The 23,837-nt window shown below is 44.8% G+C and overlaps 1 protein-coding gene across 4 annotated transcripts; it reads left to right on the top strand.

Annotated features, from left to right (window-relative positions):
- The first annotated feature begins 1,960 nt into the window (after positions 1-1,960).
- Positions 1,961-23,440, top strand: SERP2 (stress associated endoplasmic reticulum protein family member 2). Of its 4 annotated transcripts, none has more exons than XM_045588670.1 (3): positions 1,961-2,495; positions 7,666-7,738; positions 15,962-16,596. In XM_045588670.1, exons 1-3 carry the CDS (start codon positions 2,412-2,414, stop codon positions 16,054-16,056), a joined length of 252 nt encoding a protein of 83 aa, XP_045444626.1. In that variant the 5' UTR covers positions 1,961-2,411; the 3' UTR covers positions 16,057-16,596. The 4 variants fall into 4 exon arrangements, with proteins under 4 accessions (XP_045444626.1, XP_036312103.1, XP_036312107.1 ...); XM_036456210.2 differs by lacking the exon at positions 15,962-16,596 and adding an exon at positions 16,603-16,767 and having other exon boundaries at positions 1,962-2,495; XM_036456214.2 differs by lacking the exon at positions 15,962-16,596 and adding an exon at positions 16,776-17,022 and having other exon boundaries at positions 2,161-2,495.
- Positions 23,441-23,837: the final 397 nt, after the last annotated feature.

Raw genomic sequence — 23,837 nt, 5'->3', positions numbered from 1 at the left:
GACGGAGACTGCAGAGGAGAGGCCTGGCTGCACCGGGCAAAAGCGGGATACAGGTGGGCAAAGCGGAGGTCGCAGCAGGATACTGCCCCATCCAAAACACCCACGCACCGCAAAGGTAGAGCAATTTCGCCCCCAGCAATCTATTGCATGCATACTTACTGGCACACCAAAGCATTACTGGCCTCCACAGAAACAAAAAACTAGAAATAACCGCCCAAAATTAGTTCAATATATTACTCTATAATCATACCATGAGGCATTACACACCTATTAAAAAAGAGGTGCCATTATTTGTGATAATATTGTCAATAGATTAAGTGAGCAGCTCAAGTGGCAGAACAGTGTGTATAGTATGATTTTGTTGGTTTTTAAAAAGGGAATGCACAGGAAGGCTTGTCCAGTAAAAAATACCGGAACAATAGCCTGGAAACTGTTGGAAATGAGAGTTGGGGAGTGGGTAGGAAAGGGAGGTCTTTACTTTTCACTTTATATCCTTTTCCTGTTTGAATATTTACTGTGAGAATATAGTCTATTTATAATTCAACTAACTTAAAATATTATAAAAATGAAACATAGCCGGGAAAGGAGTAAAATTGGTCATTTACAAGCAGGGTCAAATAAATTATTTTCCCCTAATAAGGCAGCTCATCTGAGCCTGTGGAAACGCAGGCTTTTCTCATTTTAGAAATCTTTTCTGCTTGCAGGCCCAAAGGGAAACCCATCTTCGATCTTTTCCTTAACCTCAGAGCCAGGTAAGCCTGTATTCCACTCAGGTGAGGGCCTACCTTCTGCCTCCTGCCCAGGTGTGTGCTGGGCCTCACCCCACAGCCAGGCTCCATGTCACTGAGGTAGGGGTGCCCCCTCAATGCCACTACCCCCACCCCAAGAACAAGTCAATTGTTATTAAAAGCATGGGACTAGAGTTGGGCCTACTTGGTTTGTAGTCCTGTAATAATGATGGTAATGTTGGTGGTAATGCTTAAGAAGGTGCTAGAATCTAGTTTGGAAATTTAATTCTAGAGTAGAAAAAAAAGAATGACCAGACTTTACCAATGACCCTGGGGGGATGGGGGTGGGGGGTCCTATCTCCTCTCAGTTACCAAAGGCAGCCCCAGAACGGTCTGTGTTAAAGCTTCAATGACAAGAAGTGGGGAGAGCATTGGGGTGAGCTTAGCAAAGGGCCCCCACAGAGAAAAGGAGTCTCCCTAACTTCCCACGGACATAGAGGAACGTTACCCACACAAAACGTTGTAGAACCAGCCACGGTGCCTGCGAGGGAAGCACTGGGGTGCATTAGCCATCTGGTCTAGGGCCTCAGCTCCTCTTCCCTAGCTCTCCCCACTGCCCCACGTCTTCCAGGTTGAAGTTTTACCTCTTCTCAGCTCTTCTACTCCACTCCATTCAGCAGGTGGACAAGTAAAGGACTGAACCCCTCCCTTTTCGCCTTGCCGCCACCCCCACCCCCCAACACACACACACACACACACACACACACACACACACTCACACTGTAAGATCCTTGCGATACATCACTCTACTGAAGGGACTTCCCAGATCAGTCCCTTGGGACAAGAGTGGCTGGAGTTGGTCCTGGTTATCTGGTTACTTGGGGCAGCTGGAGAGCCAAAGCTGGGTGACCACCCAATCTGGCCTGGGCTGCAGAGGTATTTGCTGGCCTGTTGCCCCCCCCCCCCCCCCCCCTAACTACCAAGGCAAGAAAACCTGTTCCAGCTCCATTCTCACTCCCCCTTCTCCCCACCCCTGGGGAGATCTGGCCCTTTTTGCATCCTTTGAGCAAGATCCTGCAGTGGCCTTCCCTAGCGCAGGGGCCTTCCCCAGACCCCTAAAGGGAAGGTTCCTTTGGACTCCCCTTCCCTGCCCCGGTTCTACTTGTCTTTTGAGGACCCCCGCCCACCCACCCCCCAAGTCCAGCCTCTGGCCCAGCCCTGGGTGAGAGGGACGCGGTGCAGGTGAAACCTAGGCCTTGGTGGGTCAGGGACCGGGACGCCTGAGCCCCCATCCCTTATGCGCGCACAAAGGCCGCGGCCGCGCCTCATTGGGCTGCGGGACCGGACCCCGCGGAGACCGCGGCCCAGAGCTCCGCGCGGCCAGCGCCCCGGCTCCGTGCGGGAGGTCCCGGCAGCAGCCTGGGCCGCGCTGGCAGGTGGCTGCGGGGACCGGAAGGATGCGAGGAAGTGGGAGCGGGTTTCCTGAGATGAAAGATTACTTCCGTCCGGGCGCCCGGCTCTCCCCAGCCTGCTCGGCGGGGGGCGGGGAGCGGGCCGCGGGGCCGGGGGGCGCGCCTGGCCGCCTGCAGCGCCCGGGCCCAGGGGCGCGCTCGGCCCGCCCGGGGCTCACGCGGGCGGGGGTCCTTGCAGGTGGCGCTCAGAGTTCTTCCAAGAGCCCCAGCCATGGTGGCCAAGCAGCGGATCCGGATGGCTAACGAGAAGCACAGCAAGAACATCACCCAGAGGGGGAACGTGGCCAAAACCCTGGTAAGGCGGGGCGGCCGGGGCGGGGCGGGCGGGCTCCCAGCTCCTCCCGCCCCGCCCGCCCCGTGGGCGCCGAGAGCTCGCCGGGGCGCTGGCCTCACCGGGCTCTCCTGGGCACAGAGGGCCTTGTGGGTCCTGGCCCCTCCGGGAGGGGCTGCTGGGGCTGCCACGGGGACAAGGAGGAACCTCCCCAAGAGAGAAATGGGCCCTGTGTCTCTGGGATAAACGGAAAGCAGCAGCTACGGGAACGTAACAGAATCTGCTTGACTCAGGGTCCTGAATCCTGACTCAGGTGCTAGAATGTTAAAGAGGTGATGCATTATGGGCCTAGCCAGTGGCCATGAACAACAGGAGAGTGGGGGCATATGTAGGGAGGGGTTTGGGATGGGAATGGGGGGATGAGGACAATTATGTGATACCATAATCAATAATAAAAAAAAAAAGTGATGCATGAATGAATGAACGAATGAACGAGTAAATGAGTAAATCAGGCCATATATCATGTCCCCTCCCAGGCGGCATCCCTGCCCTCCATACTCCCCAATACACACCATGGTAAGGTTTTCTTTCCAGCCCCTTTGTAATGGTCTCCCTATTAAATGGAAGAGTGCAATGAGATTCAAACCCATATTACCCTCCATCCTCCTCTAGCTTGCCTTTTCTCCAGCGAGGCCTCTCACACTGGGTTAAGGTTTAAATGCAACTGTCCTCTTGATCACCCTGTGAATTCAGGTTTATTCTGATCCAGCACTTTAGAGGCTAATTACCAGACATTCTGTGCCCCCAACACTGTATATTAAAGCTTTATAATGACTTTTAAGTAAAAATCTGTGCCTTCTGCAGTGGGGTTTCTTTTGGCAATGCAAATTATCTCCAAGAGAAAATGCCAGGCCTATGATTTTGGACATTCAGAGGCATGCCTCGAACGAGTTTGCTGGGCAGTGTGGGTCTCCAAGCCTGTGAGCAAAGGCACATGGAATCTATTATTCCAGGCACTTAAGTGGAAGTCCAACTGAAGCCTTGGGGTTTGGCTGGAAAAGCCTGCATACTTGACGAGACAATTCCTTTTAGCCAAAGAAATAAAGCTGCTTTGATTAACTGAGCAAAAAGCTGCATCTACAGTCATTACCCCAGAATTCTTGCAAAGCAAGCAGCACTGTGGCAGAGAAACTTGAGGATTAAACTGAGCTGTACTCAGGGCTTTATGCACAGCTCCAGGCTGAAGTCATGCTTGAAATTCCTTCACTTGGGAATTAGACCATTTACTTATGATTGATCAGCAAAATGCTGATGTGCCATTGAATTGTAACATTTTTTTCACCAAGACCTATGTTTTCCCTATTTATTTTTACTCAAAAAATAAATAAATAAATAAACTTGCTGTTCAAATTAACGTTGACAAACAACTTTTAATTGATGTTAAAGCATTCAGAATTTTATATCCCAAGGATATCAATTCTTTTTAGAATGTCATATATTCAGACTATATATAGTCTAGAATGTCATATATTCAGACTATATATATATATACACACACACACACACACATATACTGTATATATTCATATATACAGTACTGAAAATCTCTAGTTGTGCATTTCTTTTTAATGAACCAGGATTCAGTTGTTTACTGAATTAAGCTAACAACTTATCTGACTATAAAAATAACAAAACAAACTAATTTGTGGAGCTGTTTTATCCGTTAGACTTGGTAAACTCAGTGTCTGCCACTTTTAGCTTTTCAAAACCACTAGAAAATATTTGGGAGCTGAGACAAACATTATTGGCTCCAAAAATAAGAAAAGAAAATGGAAAATTTTGGAGAAAGAGATGTTTAGATACCTAGAAAATGTAGTCACCTGCAGTTCAACTCAACTTCCAGAGGTGCATTCAAATTATGTTCGATCTATGGTATGAGTGCATTTTAATAGTTCACATATACCATGGAGTAGGCCCTTCAAAAGTGTGGGGCGCTTCTGAAGGTTTTTAAATGGCCCCACTAAATTTGTAATGAAGGGTTTCCAAACCAACCCACAATGTATGTTTATTTTTCCTTCGGTTGGAATGGCTTTTGGTTAACTTTATTATAAATGGATCAACATCCAAAAAGAAAAATGAAATTCTCCTTTAAAAAGCAACACTTTAGCCCTAGCTGGTTTGGCTTAGCGAATAGAGTGTAGGTCTGCAGACTGAAGGGTCCCAGGTTCTACTCGAGTCAAGGGCATATACCTCAGTTGCAGGCTTCATCCCTGGTCAGGAAGTATGTGGGAAGGGACCAATCAATGTTTCTCTCTCTGTCTTTCCCCCTCCCTTCCACCCTTTCTTAAAAAATCAATGGAAAAATATCTTCAGGTGAGGATTAACAACAACAAAAAGCAATACTTTAAATCCTAAATTTCATTTTCCTAGTTACAGGCCAAACATTATACTTTGAAAGAATTAACTTGCAAGGGAGAACTTGTTCAGATGAAATTCAATAAATGGGGACAGATGAACAGATTCTAACTGAAAATTCAGATTAATCACTCAGAAATAAAGCCCTCTGATTATATGCAGATGCCTCAGTATTTTGTTATTAGTTAATAGCTATGGAGTGAATCAAAATTATTCTCCCAGATAGCAGATAAAGCCAAGAAACAGAGAAATGGGATAATCATTTCATGATTATACAGTAGTAACTTCTTCAGAATGAAGAGGGAATTTAAATTCCAAAGTTCTGAGTCACCCTGCTGTTATCTTATCACAGGGAAAGCCATCCCCTGACGCTTGGGAGCCTTGGGAAATGGCAAACTTCTGTTTGAAATGAACCATGTCATTTGCAGGATTCCGCTGATTGTCTTGCTTCTCCCAGCAATAGGTTCAGGTTCCCACTGGGACTGTGCTGGGCACCACTTACACACACACACACTTGAAGCTCTCAAAAAGAATATATTGGTATTATCACCCAGGCATTCCTGAGCGCTGAAAGGCCCCAAGTAATATTGATTCACTGGCAGATATCATCCAAAAGGTTTTGCTCCAAGCTCTGCATGTTAGTAATTTATGTTTTCAGCAAAGGAAAAATAAAGGACTTCATTTGGTATCTGACTCGACCAATAATTCATTTACAGGCTTCTGAATTCACTTGGCTTTGCTGGAGATGGAGAAAAATTAATTTTTATATAACATTAGGAGGATGACAGCAACAGAATTGGTTTCTGGGCAACTATGACAAATTGTTAGGAAGTTGGTAAAAGAGTGGGGAGGGGAAAGCCACACTCTGGGTAATTTTATTTAATATCTCTATTTACTTGATCTGACCTTGACCTGGTCTTAGTGCCAAAGAATGACCTGATAAAAATGCTGATTAAAGTTATCTTATGCAATTATTTAAGATGGCTTTGTCCTTTTCTAGTCAAGGACAACCACGTCTTTCCTTGCAGTGTGATTTGCCCCCCCACACAAGAGTGGTAGATACAAGCTTGTCAGTGACAGAGAAGCAAATGCTTTCAGTCCTTAGTCAGAATCTACCTGCCAGTGCCACCTGAATCCATACTTCTCTGGTAAGAGAAATGAAGGGATAACCCTTAAGTCAATTAGGAAGTATAATAATAAAGACAATATCCTTCCTAGGCCCTGTCTTTATTCTACTTGACCTAAGAAACCATGTTTAATGAAGCATGAGTGCTTATTCATTCTTCAATTAACATTTGTGGAATGTCTACTATGTTTAAGTTTTGTATTGCGCACTGCTATACATTGACATATGGAAGAGAACGTGCCTGCCCTTGTGGGGCCTAGAATCTAGTGAAGAGCCAGACATTGAACACATCATCACAAGAATAAGCAGAGATACAAACTGTGGTAAATGCCAAGGAAAAGAATATGGCTTTATACATGACAAGTGAACCCAATTGAGACAGAAGAGAGAAGGCTCTCTAAGAATGTGGGCAGGTGAGCTGGGAACCAAAGACGCTACTTTTTTTCGTTCAACCTTGTCCCTTTTTATTTGAGAAATTTGCCAGTGTTTCAGGTGCCTCTCAGAATGTTTTATTTTATTTTTAAGGACCAAGCTCTACCTGCCAGTAGACCTACAGGGGTTGCAGAGAGACATTCTTACTCTATGCTTTTGGTTTGAGAAGAGCAGGAGGTATAAAGGCTAGATTAGTGTGGATACAATAGCCCCCTCTGCTTCCCAGAGAATGCAGAAATTTCCAAAGTGTAAGGTTCACAAAGATTTAGGAGCTTTATTACAAAACGCTGCTTTGCTCACATCCATTCACAGTTGCTGTGGTGCGTCTGGGATTTCAAGGATTTTCACTTGTACTGCCTTCCGAAAATTTTTGTTCTATGGAAGGTTTTGAGAACATGGCTGTGTTCTGTGACCCTACTTAGATTTCACGGATGTGGGAGTTAAAAATGAAACTCTCAGCCGAAACCGGTTTGGCTCGGTGGATAGAGCATCGGCCTGCGGACTGAAAGGACCCGGGACGATTCTGGTCAAGGGCATGTACCTTGGTTGCGGGCACATCCCCAGTAGGGGGTGTGCAAGAGGCAGCTGATTGATGATTCTCTCTCATTGATGTTTCTAACTCTCTATCCCTCTCTCTTCTTCTCTGTAAAAAATCAATAATAATAATAATAATAATAATAATATATATATATATATATATATATATATATATATATTTCTTTTTTAAATAAAAAAATAAAAATGAAGCTCTCAGTGGGAAACACCCAGGCTCTATAATGAGGCAGACCTAAATTTGAATTCCAGCTCTTGCCCAAGTTAACAAATTTGAGCTTCAGGTCTTAACTACAGAATGGAGTTGTATGGGGTTGTGAGTGCTGGAAATAATGGATGTAGTAGGTTTCTGTCATAGAGAGTGCTTTCAACAAATGGAAGCAATTATTAGTAATATCATCTTTGGCTCTCAAATTACTGTATTAGTTTTATGTATTTAGACCTTGACCCCAGAATATTTAAGACCACCACGTTCATTGAGTTACAGGTTATTGATGAATGTTTTTAAACCTATCTTGATCCTTTACAATTGACTTTATTCATCTGTATCTGCCTACTGGGCATTGAGACTGAGTCTGTGCTCTAGCCCCTAGCACAGTGACAAGTAGCACTCAATAAATGTTTCCCAAATCAGTGAACCTAATCTTACTTTCTCCCCTTCTCTTTTAGAGGCCGCAAGAAGAGAAGTATCCTGTGGGACCATGGCTGTTGGCACTGTTTGTTTTTGTTGTCTGTGGCTCAGGTATGGATTCTTCACTGCCCTCTATCCCAGGTTTCCCTCTGTCCTTCAAATACACATGTTTTATTCAGAAGGCAAATAGACAAAAACTATATTAGTCTAAGATTCAAGTTAATCTCTGCCTGAGGTATTAATCTTAATGGGTTTTGATTTAATTTCTGTTCCAGCAGACCAAATATGAGTAGAGATAGAATTGATATGCTATCAAATTGTAATCATGAAATGATTGTGCTGAGCAATTAAATCAGCTATATAGAGTTTAGAGTTCAATCACACCTTTCTGTGAAGACACAGTATAAGAGCATTTAAAACAGAAAGTGGAGCACTTGCCTATGATAAACCCACATTCCAGAGAGAGGGAGCGGCCTTCTGCGAAGAGGACCTCCTCAGTGCTCTGCACAGAACTGAGCCTTTGACCTGAGCCTCAAGGTGCAGTCACTTCATAGTGGAAGCTGACAGGCTCAGAGAGCTTTCCTTACACTGACAGGCAGACACACACATACAAAGAGGAGATTTGAGCAGAAGGATCATACAGTCGTTTCTAGTAAATTCTGCTATTGGGAGTCTTGACATAATTCCTGCCCATCAATAGATAGGCCATCAGAGCGTCCCATCCTCATCACCTCACTGTTGCTGAGGATAGGGAAGACCAGGAGTCCACATCTTCCTGCACAGACCCAGGCCTCCCATGAGGACATCATTCTGTCCCAATAGCAAGAGACACCTATGACTGAAGATAGATCAGTGCCTCTGATCTCCAAGAAACCACTCTTCCAAGGAAACAAAAGCTCTTAGGAGAAAGGAGGGATACAAAGGACTTGGCATGATCGTTGCTTGAGGCTCAAATATTTTAAAGCTGATTTGGCTTCCCAAGATGAGAATATCTTCCACTCAAAGAAATGAAGCTGTACCCCAGTCCCAAAGCTGTGTCCTAGAAGGGAATCTTTTGCCCAATATGGGGATTCCTCATCTTTAACAGAGTTCAAGTTACCCATCCTCTGCTGGAATACTTCAGAGGGCTGAGTACTCGCTTCTTCAAAAAGCCTATCCCATATCTGTGTAGGTCTAATTCTTTTAGAAATGTTTCCTTCCCCTTTTGAACAATACTGTGCTGTCTTCTCAATAATTCAAGGTAGACCCTTGGAGTCACCACTCTACAGGACTCATTCTCTTCTGAACATCTTGAATCTTCGGATATTTCAAAGATGACTGCCTAGTGGTTCCTTCTACTGGCTTTCCCAGTTTTCTCAACCAGTCCTCATAAGATGTGGTTTCTAATTATACGCCAGGAGTAGCATTTGCAACTGTAGAAGTTGGTCCAGAAGTGGTGTAAATGCTACAGAGTTACTAGGATTGTCACTGCCCTTATATCAATGCTCTGCTTCTATTAATATGACCCAGTTTGCAGTTTATATTGAAACAGTCACAGCACGTTCCAGACTCACTTAGAGCTAATGGCCAGGCAGGCCCCACCCAGATCTTCTGTACATAAACTTCCTGCAAGCTTCAGAGGCAGCTACGTAATCCCATCCAAAATTGTCTCCTTTCCTATCACACATTGTTTTACTTTATTCATGGCCCTCATCAACATTTGAAAGTATTTTGTTTTCTTATTTATTATCCATTTTCCTCCCAAGATATAAGCTCAGGAAAGACAGTGTTCCTTTTCCACTAAAATTGTAGATTCTACTACAGTATTTGGTGTATTGTGATCAATACAGTTGGATGGATGGATGAATAAAGCCAGATATTCCGCATATTGTAAATATCCACTTGACATTTTTGAGACCTAACATAAAGCTTCATGAATATTTCTATTAAAAGTTTATTGTTGGTTTCAGTTGTCCTTCTACAGAGTAACTATAAGTCTGGAAACACAGAAGAACATGTGTGATAAATGGCTTATCGGTATTACAGTTTAATGTACAATATGGTCAGTGACACTACATCATCTGTTCAGTGTATTGTCGTTAGCAATGCACAGTTCCGAGCACCGTACGAAACTGCAGTGACTCTGCTGCGTCGATGCAGCGTTGCCATCAGGCCCACAGAGTCATCTGTTAGGCATTATCTCAGATGATCTGTCTCTTGATTTTCAGCCAACAACCAACAAAACAACCTGTGCTTTAGCATGCCACAGAAAAATACAAAATCAATCCATCTAATAAAGTTGTCTATCTTTTCAGGTTTTATAGCCAGCCTGTAGACTGTTAAATCTTGAACCTTGAGCCTTTTATCTAGTTACCTTTTTCTCTGAGCCTTACAATCTCTAAAGTATATTATTTCTCCAAGCCACTGATAAAAGTCTAGACCCGGAGAAGTCCATGGGACACAATTAGAGACAACTCCCTTTGGGTTGACTTTGAACCTCTCCGCAGAACTCCTGCAAGCAATCATCACGCGTTGAGGGTCCCCTCACAGTGCCTGCCACTGTGCTGGGCTTTGAAACTACAACCTCCTTCAGAACCTACAGGCTCTGGAGAGGGCAGATAAGAAAGCTGCCCGTTGTAACCTCGGAAAGAGCACTGTGATAGCGGAGTGCTTGGTGAGAGCGCATTAGGGATTGTCTTAGTCCTTTCAGGCTGCTGTAACAACATGCCGCAGCCTGGGAGGCTTACAGACTGCAGAAATGTACTGCTCACCGTTCTGGAGGCTGGAAGTCAGATTTCAGGGCCAGCATGGTCAGGCGCGAGCCCTCTTTCTGGTCCTAGACTTCTTGTATCTTCATACCACATCCGTATGTAGCGGAGGGAGACCGTGACTCTCTGGGGCCTCCTTTTTAAAAGTATGGTCCCATCCACCCTCATGGCCTCATCACCTCCCAAAGGCCTTGCCTTCTACCACCATCATATTGAGGGTACGTGTGAATTTGGAAGAACACAATGAATTATAGCAGGAACCTCTAAACCATGCTGTGTAGAAGAACAGGTTTCCCAGAGGAGGTTGCCCTTTGAGCTGAGTGTTGAAGGCCAAACAGCCAGACAAAGGTAGGTTATTCCACATGAAGGAACACTGCGTGGCAAAGGCACGGAGGCTGCAGATAGTGGCTCAAGAATGGCAAAGCCCAGCTGTGAGGATCTGTGAGCCCTTAGTGGGAGGGAAGTGGCGGGAGACTATAGAATTATTTGGTCTGGCTTGTTTTTCTCAAACCTGTGCTAGTTCTCAGTCGTCATTTTTTTCAAAGGGCTTAAAAAACCTCCTCTAAATTACATTTTTTTAAAAATTTCACTTTAATTAAAATTTTGCCAGACCTATTGGTTCACTTAGCAGGAACCCTATCCAACAATCTTTTGGAACCAGTCTTCAGGAGTGTTCTCAGGATCAAGCACAAAGGCTCTGTTATCCCATCTGCAGGATTGTCCAGGGGCCTGGATGGGAGGCTGCAGGGCCTGAAGACTTGGACATGAAGGAAATATAACACTCGGTGGGCATGCCAGGTCCCCCCACCTTGTGTCCGGTGCTCATCTAGCAATGCTTCTTTCAACTTCCTCGTTAAGACCACTTTTGCTATTATGAGGAGCAATAAATAAAATGGGAATTGGGTGGTCTTACTTTCTCTATCCTGTTTACGTGCTATAAGGATCCTTAAGTAATGGGCCTCATCCCCTTTATAATCATAAGAATAATCTAATACTACCACCCTTTTTGTTTTGTTTTGTTGTTGTTTCCTGCCAACTTTACCATATTTTTTTCCTGCAAGCCTCAGCTGAAGTTGGGCACTGTCCTCACAGAAATGTGCCACTCTCCTCAGTTTGTCCTTGGTGCTGTGCCCTTCCTTCTCTCTTTGTACATGTCCTTTTCTAAACCAGTCATGTCAAAGAAAGGACAATGGCACCTATCAATGCATGCCCGTTGCCACTTCTCGGGAATTAGTCACAATTCAGTTCGTTTTGCAGAGCCATTGTCCCTCTTGAGTCTCTCCCTTTTCAGGGTCGCAGGCCACAGGCTCCCACCTATCTTTTGTCTACATTCAAAAGAATGTGATCTCCTCAAGTTCATCAGTCCCTCTGCTTTATGTAATAAACCTTCTTGGTGCTATGATGATTGAACCCCTCCTTACCATTCTCTCTCACCTCTGTCCCAGTTCAGTGATCCAAGGCAGGAGAGACCCCCTGCGCCTCACTTCTGACCATCCATCCATGCTGTGCACACCCTCACTCCTGCTCTTGTCTGTGACACTCATGCAAAACACACTATGGTTTCTGGTAGGATTTCTGCACCTCTTCAGACACATGCTCCTTCGTGTCCCTTGGGTCTCTTTCCTTTGAACAAGGCATGCCCATAGGCCAGGCTACAGTTCCATCTCACTGAGTTCCATTGACACTTATGAGGTCACTTGCCCTCTCTGAGCTCATGTCATTGGTTATTCCTATTTTGTATATTTTTATACAGACAGGAAAAATATGAGATCTTCTACTGTTAAGGAAGATGCTGATCATTGATCTGATTCTCTTGATAGACTCACTTGCTTTCATTACCTTTCTCATTAACCCACATTTCTAACTGATGTCTGGTTGGGCAAAGTGCTCCTTTTAGAAGTAGAGTCAGTAAACAGTCAGGTCAGGCAAGGAATAGGAGAGCACATCTTATTTGTTTCCCTAGCAATATTCTGGGAAGGAATTGGGCTGGTAAAATGTTGGTGTTTAAGTACATGCTCACTTATTGGTCACCCTTACTCCACTTTATGTGGAAAAACAAGTTAGCAAACTTCCAAGAGTTTTCAGGATCCCTTTATTACAGGGAGTGATGTGTCATAGCAAACTTTCATCCCTTGCTTCTCTTTCTTATGACCTGCTTCATTCTCCCTTCATGCCTTTCATGCCTACAGTGGTGATAAGAGCGAAATAATGAAAGGGAAGGAAGAGAAACCTGAAGTACAGGAGCATGGCACCCAGGGACCCCTGGCCCAACCAGCATTCAGGGAACACCCACCACCTCACCAAGAAATTAGATAAGAGCACTGGAGCCATGCCCAGGCCCCCAAGATCGGATTCAGAGTAGTCAGCTGTAATCTCTAATACTTTACCCAGTAAAGAGGCAGTTGAAGGAGGTTTATCTAAATACATCCCTCCCCAGAAGTAAGTAAATTTCCACTTTCTACCATTGCAAAAGGTCTCTGAGGCAAGACGCTTCTTTGAAATCTGACCATCTGGTGCCCCAGAGGGGAGGACAGTTTGGGAATCTGCCAGATAGGGGTTCGGAGCCTAGATTTGCTATTTCTCAGCTGAATAACCATGGACAAGTTATTTACTCTCTCTGTATTGATTTCCTTTTCAATCAAATAGGGATATAGGAGCCCCTCCACAGGTGGTAATGGCCTTGAAGGTTTCAGGGATGTAAGTGTTGGCCCAGTAAGCTTGACACCTGCAGCTTCAGTCACCACCACCTCTACCCCCTCCCCCCCATGGAAACCAGTGGCACCAAGGCTGGGAATGCTGTGCCAGGGGGTGCTCATGCTTCCATTCATCACCCTTCCTCCCAGACTAAGCCTGTCATTGGCAGGCTCTGCAATCATATTTTTCTGGAACCTTCAGAAAGCATTAGGCCCTGCCCCTTAACTCCAAGGATGGGTGTGAGCTAGTTCAGTGGGTACATGCGACTGTCTTCCCTTGATAAAGCCTCAAAATCTGTCACCTCCCCACGCAAGGAAAAGGAGGCACACATGTGCAGACACAAATCAGTGAATGGAGTTTGTACCTTAAGTTGAGTCTCAGAGTGAAATGTAAGTTTCATTTCCTTAGCACAACCCACATACATCACTGTTTGGCTAGAGGAGTTTTCTTTGTGAAATAGAAAACTTTTGGGAACCCTGTGTTCTTTTGAGCCACAATATTATCAAAATAGGTCCCTTCAGGGCCATTTTGTGCTTTGTTTTGCTCAGTTTGATAACCAACCTTGTTATTGGTATTAGATATTCTGTCGGCAATCTCAGACCTGCTTCTCAAATACCTGTGATGGGCCCCCTCAGGTGATTATTCCAAATAGGCCAAAACTTTTCTTGTTCAAGTCTTGTCCTGGGACTTTGTGTTGCTGGAACCTTTTTAACTGGTTGCATTTATCTGGTTTTGGTCTCTTGGGACCCAGATCCACATTAAAACACACTCCTTTTTATAAAAACATTATCTTCCACTTTTGCAGGCAAGGGGGCCTCTCTCCAGATAAGCAGCTCATTCCAGCTCTCTTAGTCCCTGGTTTCAAAGCCTGCCCTTTTTAATAGCTTCCGTGTAATAGCTTCTGAAGAGTTCTTGCTTTATCTTGAGACTCAGAGACAAGCATGACCTGGAATGTCTGTCTGAAACAGCAAACACTGTCACACATCTGCCGACCACTATCTTCACAAGACACTTGCAGGCTAGACACACCTCCCCAGGCCATTAATGAAGCCAGTCCCCACTGTTTGTGCTCAGTGCCTAGCCCTTGGGTTTTCTTCCCTTTTATCCTCAGCTCTTTTAAAAGCCTTATTGAGAAAGATTCTGAGGCAACCCCAAAGCTCTATGGGAAAGTGTGCTGCAATTGATTACTACTGTCTGTCATGAGCATGGTATAACAGCAGGGTCCCGTGCTCATCTTTGCTGTCCCTGGTCTAACCTTTTTATAATGTAAGTGCCACAGTGTTCACAGGACAACCTTCTTCAGCATTTTTAACTTCTCTTTAACTTGCATGCCTACTGGAGTCAATGAAATTAGATCTTTTCCCTAACAGGTTTGTCATTTTGTCATCATACATGTTTCTTGTGATCCTATAGTAGGATTTACCTTTCCCAAGCTCCGATAGGAAGCCACAGTCTTAGCACTCTTTGCAACATGGTTGTATCCTTCTCTGTTCTTATCCCTCCTTGAGGTTTCAGCTGGGACAAATGGGGCCACCATTTAATTCCCATCATCCTTCGATTCTGATGGGAACTCTTACATACCAGCCAAGCCCCACTTCCCTCCCTCGGATGGCTTCTCCCTCATGTATTCCTAATTTCAATTTTATTTCTCTCTTTCTAGCCAGTTTTGATGTTCATTTCCTAGTTAGTGATCATGAGAATGTCAATAGTTACTGAAGCCAGGGTATTCTTGAGGCTGAGGAGCTTTTATTCTACATCAAATGGAACCTCTAAGGCACCAGTGACTTATTTTATTCATAATCTTCCCCATTTTGTCAATGAACATATATTACTTGCATATTTAGAAAAAATTAAGTGTGATTTAAGAACAAAACATCAAGACTTGTGGTTTGTAGCTTTTTCCTTTTCTTAAAGCAGCAGCACTCTGTTCAAATCTTATAGGGAAACAAATGAAAGAGCAGCTGTTCTGGTTGAAATGAGATCTGTGTATATGTGTACATGAGCATGTTTGTGTACATGTTTGTGTATGTATGTTGTGTGCTTGTATATGAATGTTGCATGTTTGTGTGTTGCATGTTTATGCATGTGTGTACTTCCTGTGTTACTGTATATTCTGATTTTTTTTCATTCCCAGAAAGGAATATCCAGCTGGACCCTCTTTGCCCATAAATAGGAAATTGTGTCTGACCCAGAGCTGGCCTCTGCTGTACAGAGTTAATATCTTTCAGCCAAGAGCCCACTAGGTTTTTTGGCACCGTCAGTTGTAAATAGCTGCAATGCTTCTGGGCAAGACCTTCCTTTTGTCTATCAGTTCACAGACTGTCAGTGCTCCTCTCCTATTATCCTCCAGGGACTCTGCCCACAGGGATTGGGGGCAGGGTGGGAGGAGAAAGATAGTGTCACAGATAGGTCTGGTTTTTCAGGACAACCTATTCAGAAGAGATATCAAGAAGTGATTCCCAAATGGGCCTGAACTTCGATGCTCTCAGCCCCATGTTTCAGGCCGTCTACCTGGCTCTCTTTATAGATACACTAGGGACCTCTCCATTCCTGGAAGGACTGGCACCCACCCTTCCTAGGACTGGGTTTTTTATTAAGGATGTGAAGGAGGGAAAGGACTAAATCATGTGTGTGCCAGTTCCAGGACCAACCTCTCTGGGTTTGAAACCTGGGTGTGCTGCCTACTAGCTCTGTAGCATTGTCCAAGTTACCCATGCCCACTCTGAGCCTCAGTTCTCCATTCTTAAAAGGCTTAGGACTGGTTTCTGACTCCTAAGACCCTCATGAAAACTAATTCTGAGGGTTATTGCTTGTCCAGCCTCGGTAATAGTTTTATAAATGTTTGTTGTTATTGTGCTTATGGTGATGGTCCTTAGTCACACTGTCTCCCCAGCTCTTGACCTCCTAGGCAGAGTTCTGACCAAGATTCTGAATGCTTACAAGGAAAGGTGCCATTTTGACCTTCCTGGTGACTTTGCTCTGTGGTGATGAGAGCACCTATAGGGGCGGAGCACAGCTCTGTGATGCCGAGGAAGCTGCGTGAGCCCCAGCTCCCTCCGGGCCTGGCAGAGGGCAAGGCTTGTCAGCCAGAGGGCAGTGGTATCACCTCTGCAGGAGCAGCTAGAGCCTCTTCTCTATTTCCAGAAAGAACTCTTTGTATCTAGACTATGGGGACGAGCAGGATCTGTTCACACAACTATTTTGGCAGCCAGTATTTGAGTCTTTATTATAACGCCAGGCTCTACACAGACATTCTCCTTTCTAGTCACACAATCCCTACAAAGAAGCTGTGATGCTCGCAAAACTGAGGCTCACAGAGGAAATCTGCCAACATCCCATGTTAAAAAGTGATAGAGCTAGTACCCAAAACTAAACTTCAAACTCAACTGCTTTCTGTTACCCTGCATTCCTTCTCTCTTATCATGTCCCCAAAAGTACTGTGGAGCAGGAGGTTTCCACCTACTCTAGACCTTTAGCATATGACTGTGTCTTGAAAAGAACTCCTGTTGAGACATCTCCTACTTTCCCTGCCAGAAAAGGTGCACTGTCCAGAGATTCCAGCTGTGCAGTCATCCTGGGTCTGCTCCCAGATGGTTAACGCCTATGTCAAGTCATGGCTGCTTTTGGGCTGAGCCACCGGGCACTCATCACCTCATCTTTTCTTGGACACGTGCTCAGGGACAGATTTGAATTCACCATGTTTGCAGGTCAACCACATAAACCCTGACCTTTCCTGGAGACTACCAGAACATTCCTGAACTTGTGATACCCAGTGGGAGTCTCTTCCCAGAGATTGGCGAGTGCGATGTTTGAGAAACAGAGCAGCCCGGAGAAGCCCTTCTATTTCAGCACAGAGGAAAGATGGAAGACATGCATCTACTCCTTGAGGAACTCCTGTTCAAGATCTGAGATGGACAATCTGGAAAGATCTTATCAGCCATTGGCTCCTGCAAGGCGACTTGTGGCCTCCGTTGTTGTGTGCCACCCTCTGCCCTGTGCCCATGGAGCATGTGGGTTTGTGTGTGGTCTCCTTTTCAGAAGAGAGTTTCTGTCTGCCATTTCAATGTGGAGACAGAGCATCACCTTCTTTGCTAATAGTATCCTTTCTTTTAACACTGTCTTCCTACCTTTACCTGTCCTTGGCATCTCTCTCGCTTTTCTCTCATCACCATCTCTGGGGAAGTCACCAGGAAAGGCTATCAGAAAATGGTGCTTTGCTTTTGACTTTTTTTTGTGTTGATTCTTTTAGAGAACTTAATGAACCACCTTTGTAATGTCTTGTCTCCTAACATTACTGCTTGTCTCTCACAAGATTCATACATTTCTGACAGCAATTTTTTAATGAAAAAAATGATCAAGTTGTGTGATTTCTAGAGTCATCTTATACTTCTAAAGGGTGTTCCTCTGGCTTAATGTCTCTTGTCAGAAATGTCCTTGATCTCTCTTGTCAAGTATTTATTTTCAATAAAAGTGGCTTTCTGAAGCCTTCTGTTGTCTAGCTTTCTGACAATTTCCAGAAGATCTATTTCTATCAGCCCTGTGTCCTTCTGGCACTCCCAGTTAGCTGGGGTAGGTCAGTCCTCAGGGTAAGATGATATATTGATTTGTCATGACTTAACTTCCCATCCAAGGACTGATTCTTAGGAATTAGAATGCAAAAGTATCTATTTGATGTCGATGCTTGGTTTGCAAAATAACTGAGGTTTTTAATATGTATTTTTCTCCATACCTTTTGTAATTATTCGCCTTTCATTCCTTTAGTAAATATTTCTCTGAGGAGCTACTATGTGCCCAGTGCTGAGCTAGAGTCCGGGGTAAAGTCATGAGCAAAATCATCCAAGATCCCTGCTGTCCTATAGCTACAAGGTGGGGAGGCAAGAGGAGTCAACCAAGTAATTATGCTAAAACATGTAAAATTTCAACCATGAAAGTGTGTGAAGGAGAGTAGGGCTGTGAAAGCAAGTAATACAAAAGGCTAGTATACTCTGGCTAAGTGTGGTCCTTAGACCAACTGCCTTAGCCTTACCTAGAAACTAATTAGAAAAACACATTCTCATTCCCCATCCCCAGATCTATTAGATTAGAAACTGTGGGGGTGGAGCCCAGCATCTATGTTTTCATATGTCCTCAGGAGATCAGAATACATACTCAAGTTTGAAAATTCTTGCTCCAGATGGTCAAATGAGGCTTCTCTGAAGATATAACTTTTGAATTATGAAGGAACACTAGGCAATAGGGTGGGGTAGGGAAAGTATTGTATTTCACATAGAAAGAATGGCATGTGTAAAGGCCCTGTAGAAAGAGCAGAGAGCTTCTGAAAGCGTGAGGGATTATCCAAGAGAGGAGAAAAGTGATGAAAGATGAGCCCGGACAGGTTGACAGCAGCCAGGATGCACAGGTCAGGGAGGCCTCGTCAAGGATTGGGCAATAGGAAGCTTATGATGTGCTTTTAAACACAGGGATGATGTAATCCTGTTTGTTTTCATTTGAAGAATAAGTTTATAGTATGGAGAAAGGATTGAAGAGTTGCAGGAAGAGACCAGTTTTGAGATCACCATAGGCACCTGAAGAAATACGGTGGTCACTTGGACAAAGGTGGTTTCTGGAGGGATGGAGGGAAGGATGCATAGTCACAGATTTCATAGGTGAAGTCCACAGGTCTTGATTATCCTGGAGATGTTAAGGATGACTCTGGCATTTTGTTTTACATGCAAGATTGAGGATAAATGACGCCAACATTGACAGTGGGAAGAGATTGAGTTTGACGTGCCTTTGAGTACCTAAGTATAGATATCAGTCAGAGGGTAAAAGGTGTGGCTCTAGTCTAGAGTTAGAGGAGACATCAGGGCTGGCAATTCACATAGGTGAGTGAGTCATAAAAGCTAAGTGGCAACTGAAATTGTGGGCCAGATGGTGAGATCATTCAGGGAAAAAGAATATAATGAAGAGCAGAAAGCCAGAATGCTCATTGCGGAATCTCAGCATTCTTGTTTACTGATCAGGTGGAGTTAGGATGACCCTGTAAAATACATTTAGCATATAGCCGAAACCGGTTTGGCTCAGTGGATAGAGCGTAGGCCTGTGGACTGAAAGGTCCCAGGTTAGATTCCGGTCAAGGGCATGTACCTTGGTTGCGGGCACATCCCCGGTAGGGGGTGTGCAGGAGACAGCTGATGGATGTTTCTCTCTCATTGATGTTTCTAGCTCACTATCCCTCTCTCTTCTTCTCTGTAAGAAATCAATAAAATATATTTTAAAAAAATAAAAAGCATTTAGCATATAGAGCCAAAGAGAAGGGAGAAACTAGAAACTTGGAGAAGACAGTGTCAAAAGGGACAAGGGAAGAAAGAGTTTCAAGGAGGGAGTGCTCAGCAATGGGGACCAGAGAAGAGATGTGGAGTCAGGAGGATTGCTCTAATTCCGTGGTCGGCAAACTATGTGGCTCTTTGGCCCCTTGAGTGTGGCTCTTCCACAAAATACCACGGCCTGGGCGAGTCTATTTTGAAGAAGTGGTGTTAGAAGTTGTTTAAGTTTAAAACATTTGGCTCTCAAAAGAAATTTCAATCGTTGTACTGTTGATATTTGGCTCTGATTACTAATGAGTTTGCCAACCACTGCTCTAGTTTGTTTGATTTTTTTAGTGTGAGTGGTTCTTGTATATTAAAACCTTAGGATTCCATTGAAAGAGGGTGGTGGAATAAGAGAAAGATGTGACCAGGATCCTAAATATAGGTGGTATAGAGGCTCGGATTCTGTAGATTCTGCTCTAAACTGAATTTCTCTGATCCTCTGTGACCATCCTCTGACCTGGAGTGCCTGCTGTCCTTCCCTTTCTTGGCATTTCTGCTCCCCGCTGTCTTGCCTGCCACATCCCCTTTCCTGCAGCCTGCTCTGCTGTTTTCTCAGCTTTGTTCACCCACTGTTAAGTTATTAACTTGTCAGGGTCTAGACTCCCCACTTCCTTTCCCACTTTGAAAGTACTGCTGGCTCCCTTCCTGTTCACCGCCTGGAAAGTCAGCATTCGGAGGGCTGGGGTTACTCTGCGGGTCATTATTGGCAGGCACACAGAATCACAATTAATGTAATTAGTGTAAGATGTGGAAGGCTTCTTAAACACATGGATACAGCTGAAAAAGGAATAATGAACACATCCATCTCTTCATTACCTTAGATGTGAAGCACATGATGAACTTAAAATAAACTCTTCAAAGTAGTTTCTCCAAAAGGGTTCAATTTTAAAGGGTGGTATATAAGCATGTTAAAGACCATCAGTTTTTACATGGGCTCAATTAGGATTAGGAATAATCTTTAGCTTTTAAAACAGACACAGAAATAGGTGGATTTTTAAAAATATGTTGCAACTACTCTAAGGCAAGCAAATTTTCCTGATTCTTTAGAGAAATTTGCAGCAGTTTCTTAAAAAAGAATTGAGTGGTTTTGTCACTACCTAGCACTTTTGAAGTCATGAATTAACCTAATGGGGTCTGATGGACGAAAGGCACAGACTGCCTCCGGTTTGTTTATCTGAGTCCTGCTGAAATGATTTCTTGTCTAAAGATAAAATTAAGGGAGGAAGAACATTTTTGAGCATCTATTATGAACAGATCTTTTACTTATATCATTCTATAGATTCCTTATAATCCTGTGAGGCACGTTTGATTCTATTGATTTTACAAATACAGAATTCAGGGCTCAGAACTGTTTAGTAATTTCCCCAAGTTCACACCTCTGGAGGGTGGCAGGTAGTTCTGCAGCTCTGGTCTCCACGCTCATACCTGGAGAAGCAGCGTCATTTTTGTAATAATAGTAATAGTGGTTATAATAGCAATGCCTCCCACACATCATATCCTGGATGTATGAGGAGCCTTCGTGTATGTCAGATTGTTTAATTCTGTAACAGTCCTGCAAGTACCACGGTCCTCATTTTACAGAAGAGGAAGTAGGCTTGAAGAGGTTAAGTGATCTGCCCGTCACTCAGATACTCAGTGAAGATCTGGAATTCACACCCAGTTCCACCTGGCCCTGACATTTCACTCTACAGTATCATTGTCAAGGTTAGGGGTGTTTCTCCAATCCTCACTAACAAGCCTGAGGTAGATGTAAATATTTTTTCCCCCAATGTTGACTATACAGCTGCCTCCCAACACTCCTCTTGAGCTAGAATACCAAATGCTTATTTAATTTTTATTCCTCATCAGCCTTGAGTAGCGAGGACAAATACATCAACTATTTCTGCAAGCTTATGTATTTTGGTAAGGTCCTTTCTGGTGCATCTAGAAACTTATTCTGTCAAGCCTTCCCTCTCTTTCCCCCCTTCCTCCCCCGCCCCCCTCCCCTTCCTCTAAAACAAAACAAAAAACAGACGAGGCCAAGAACACTGCTTGTGCAACCAGAATTAAATCACAAGTGGTGAGTGAGCTGACTTACTGTATCTAGAGAAGAGCCCTGCCATGGTCACACAGACGGATCTGCTCTAATTTTACACAGGATTCTAACCGTCTGTTTTCAGCTTAGTCCACAGCAACACACCGGAAGAAAGCCCACTGCGGATTAGTGTGGTAACTCCACAGATAGTAATAACTGAGACAAAAAACAAAACAAAAAAGAAAAACACACACATATTAAGAAGCAGAAATGAGAACCCAGAATGCAGCCATCCATTCTCTAGTGCACTCTCCATGACAGGATTACAGCCGTCTGCTTGATTGCTGTTTCACATTGTGGCCACGCTGGGCATTCATGAAAAGTTAACATCAAATCATGTTTGGTTTATGGCACATATCCAATTTAGGAAAGTACTGATGTATGCTGAGTTCTTTTCTTTTTTTTTTTTTTTTTTAGAAAAAAAAGTATTAGTGCACTAACATGTGTAGTCTTCTGCGTTGTCCAGCTGTGGGCCCCGAAGCGCAGCGCCTGCGGGTGGTGTGTGCTCAGTAACGTGGGAAGGTGAAATGCCAAGTGCCTTTTTCCGGAGGGTTCGGATGGCCTGCGTCACTATTGTTCTTAGGAAGCTGCATTCCTGGCTGTGTGCCAGGATGACTATGGAGGAGAGAAGGGGCAAGATCCTGTGCGCTCAGTGTTTACTGTCTTTACACACAAGACGAGAGGATACACGCGTCCCCTCAAAAATAAAAACCATCCCTGTGAGGTGGCGCTGCTGTTGCTCCCTCCATCGGGTTAACCCATGTTGCCGCTGAGCACGGTTTTACAAAGCAGCGGGGCCTTTTCTTCCTGGGACGCATTTAAACCCAGTCGCTGTAACCAGCCATGTAACCAGCTCTGACCAAAGTCAGTGCAGGTCCCGGGAACGCTCTGTGGGGTTTACAGGCTCCGCACCCTCTCAGAGTCTCTCCAGGAGGCCCATGGAGTGAAGACTGAGCCCTAAGAAGGTCAGGGTGCGTTCAATGAGAGAGCCACAGTTCAGAAAGTTCCAGACGGCCAGAAGATCCGCTTGCATCAAGGGCTGTGGCAGCCAGGGGCTCGGCTTCCTGGCTCTGTTCTAAGCACCGGCCTTTCTGCCCAGCTCGGGGCTGCCTGCTTCCCAGGTCACGGCCATTTGGAAAAGGCGCTCCCGGGCCTGTTAAAGGAGAACAGCGCCCGCAGGAAGGCGGCCGCCCCCAGCAGAAGCAGCTGCTCTGAGGAAGGGGAACCAGACCTCTCAGCCCCGGAGGGACTTCTGCCCTTCACTCCTGGTGAAGGCATTAGCAGGAGTTATCTATGAATCCCGAGGCATCCATCAGCAGAGCAACAAGGCTGCTTTTTAGAGAAGTTCACTGACCTTTTGTTAACTCAACTCCTGGTGAGGAAATACCTAATCAGCTGTGTGCTAACGTGTCGAGGGCCTGGGGTCACAGAGGCGGGCTCTGTGGGTTGGGTTTCCAGCTGTGTGTTGCCTGCTGTCTGAACTGTTTTGTTTTCCTCTTTCAGCTATCTTCCAGATCATTCAGAGCATAAGGATGGGCATGTGAGGAGGCCCGGGATATGGCACTGCCCCTTCCGCTGGAGGGTGGAGGACCTCTTAAGCTCTTAGCCGGGTATCTGGGAAGTGAGCAGGCCACACAGAATAGGAAAAAAAGGAAAGAAAAAAAAAAGAAAAAAAGGATCTGCAGTTATTCCCCGATCACTTCATCGTGGATGTCAGACCAAATTGCCTTCTCGCGGGACATCTTGGTGCATCCGTGCTCTGGAGCGGAAAAGACACTTGCTTTTCTGTTGGCAGGATGGGCAGCTCCCGGTGCCTGCCTCACTGCTCTCTCTGGTTCAGGAATGCTTGCATGTGGCACTCTGAATGATCACCGGCTTACGTTCTACGGATACAATCTCCCCTCCACTGGGAACTGGTTTTATAAATAAATGTCTTTGTTCAACCTTATGTCATGTGTTGGTTACCGTGAGAAAAGAAGTAAAGATGATGTCAGAATAGCTCCACGAGGGTTAGGGGCAAGAGGTGGGGAACGTGATTGTGGAATTGGGAAAGGGTCGGGGAATCTGTGACCCGGAACCCGAGCTAGATTTACCCAGCAGGATGCTGGGCGAACCTCAAAGTCTGTGCCTGAAAGGAAGCCCTCAATGGCTCTAATGACCTTGGGTTTTCCACACGTGTAACGGTTCTCTCCCCTATCTCTGTCATTTGGATTTTTGTTGTTCGTTTTTTCACTCTCACCTACAGTGTGTATTAAGGTCCTGATTAGCCACTGTCCCTGAAGTCCACCTCAGAGTTTGGCGAAAAGCAGATGTCTGAGGCCTTTGTGAAAACTGCCTGACCTCAG

This window comes from Pipistrellus kuhlii, unplaced genomic scaffold (assembly GCF_014108245.1).
Source record: "Pipistrellus kuhlii isolate mPipKuh1 unplaced genomic scaffold, mPipKuh1.p scaffold_m20_p_3, whole genome shotgun sequence".
Taxonomy (NCBI): domain Eukaryota; kingdom Metazoa; phylum Chordata; class Mammalia; order Chiroptera; family Vespertilionidae; genus Pipistrellus; species Pipistrellus kuhlii.
This window is presented reverse-complemented; position numbering and strand designations above follow the sequence as displayed.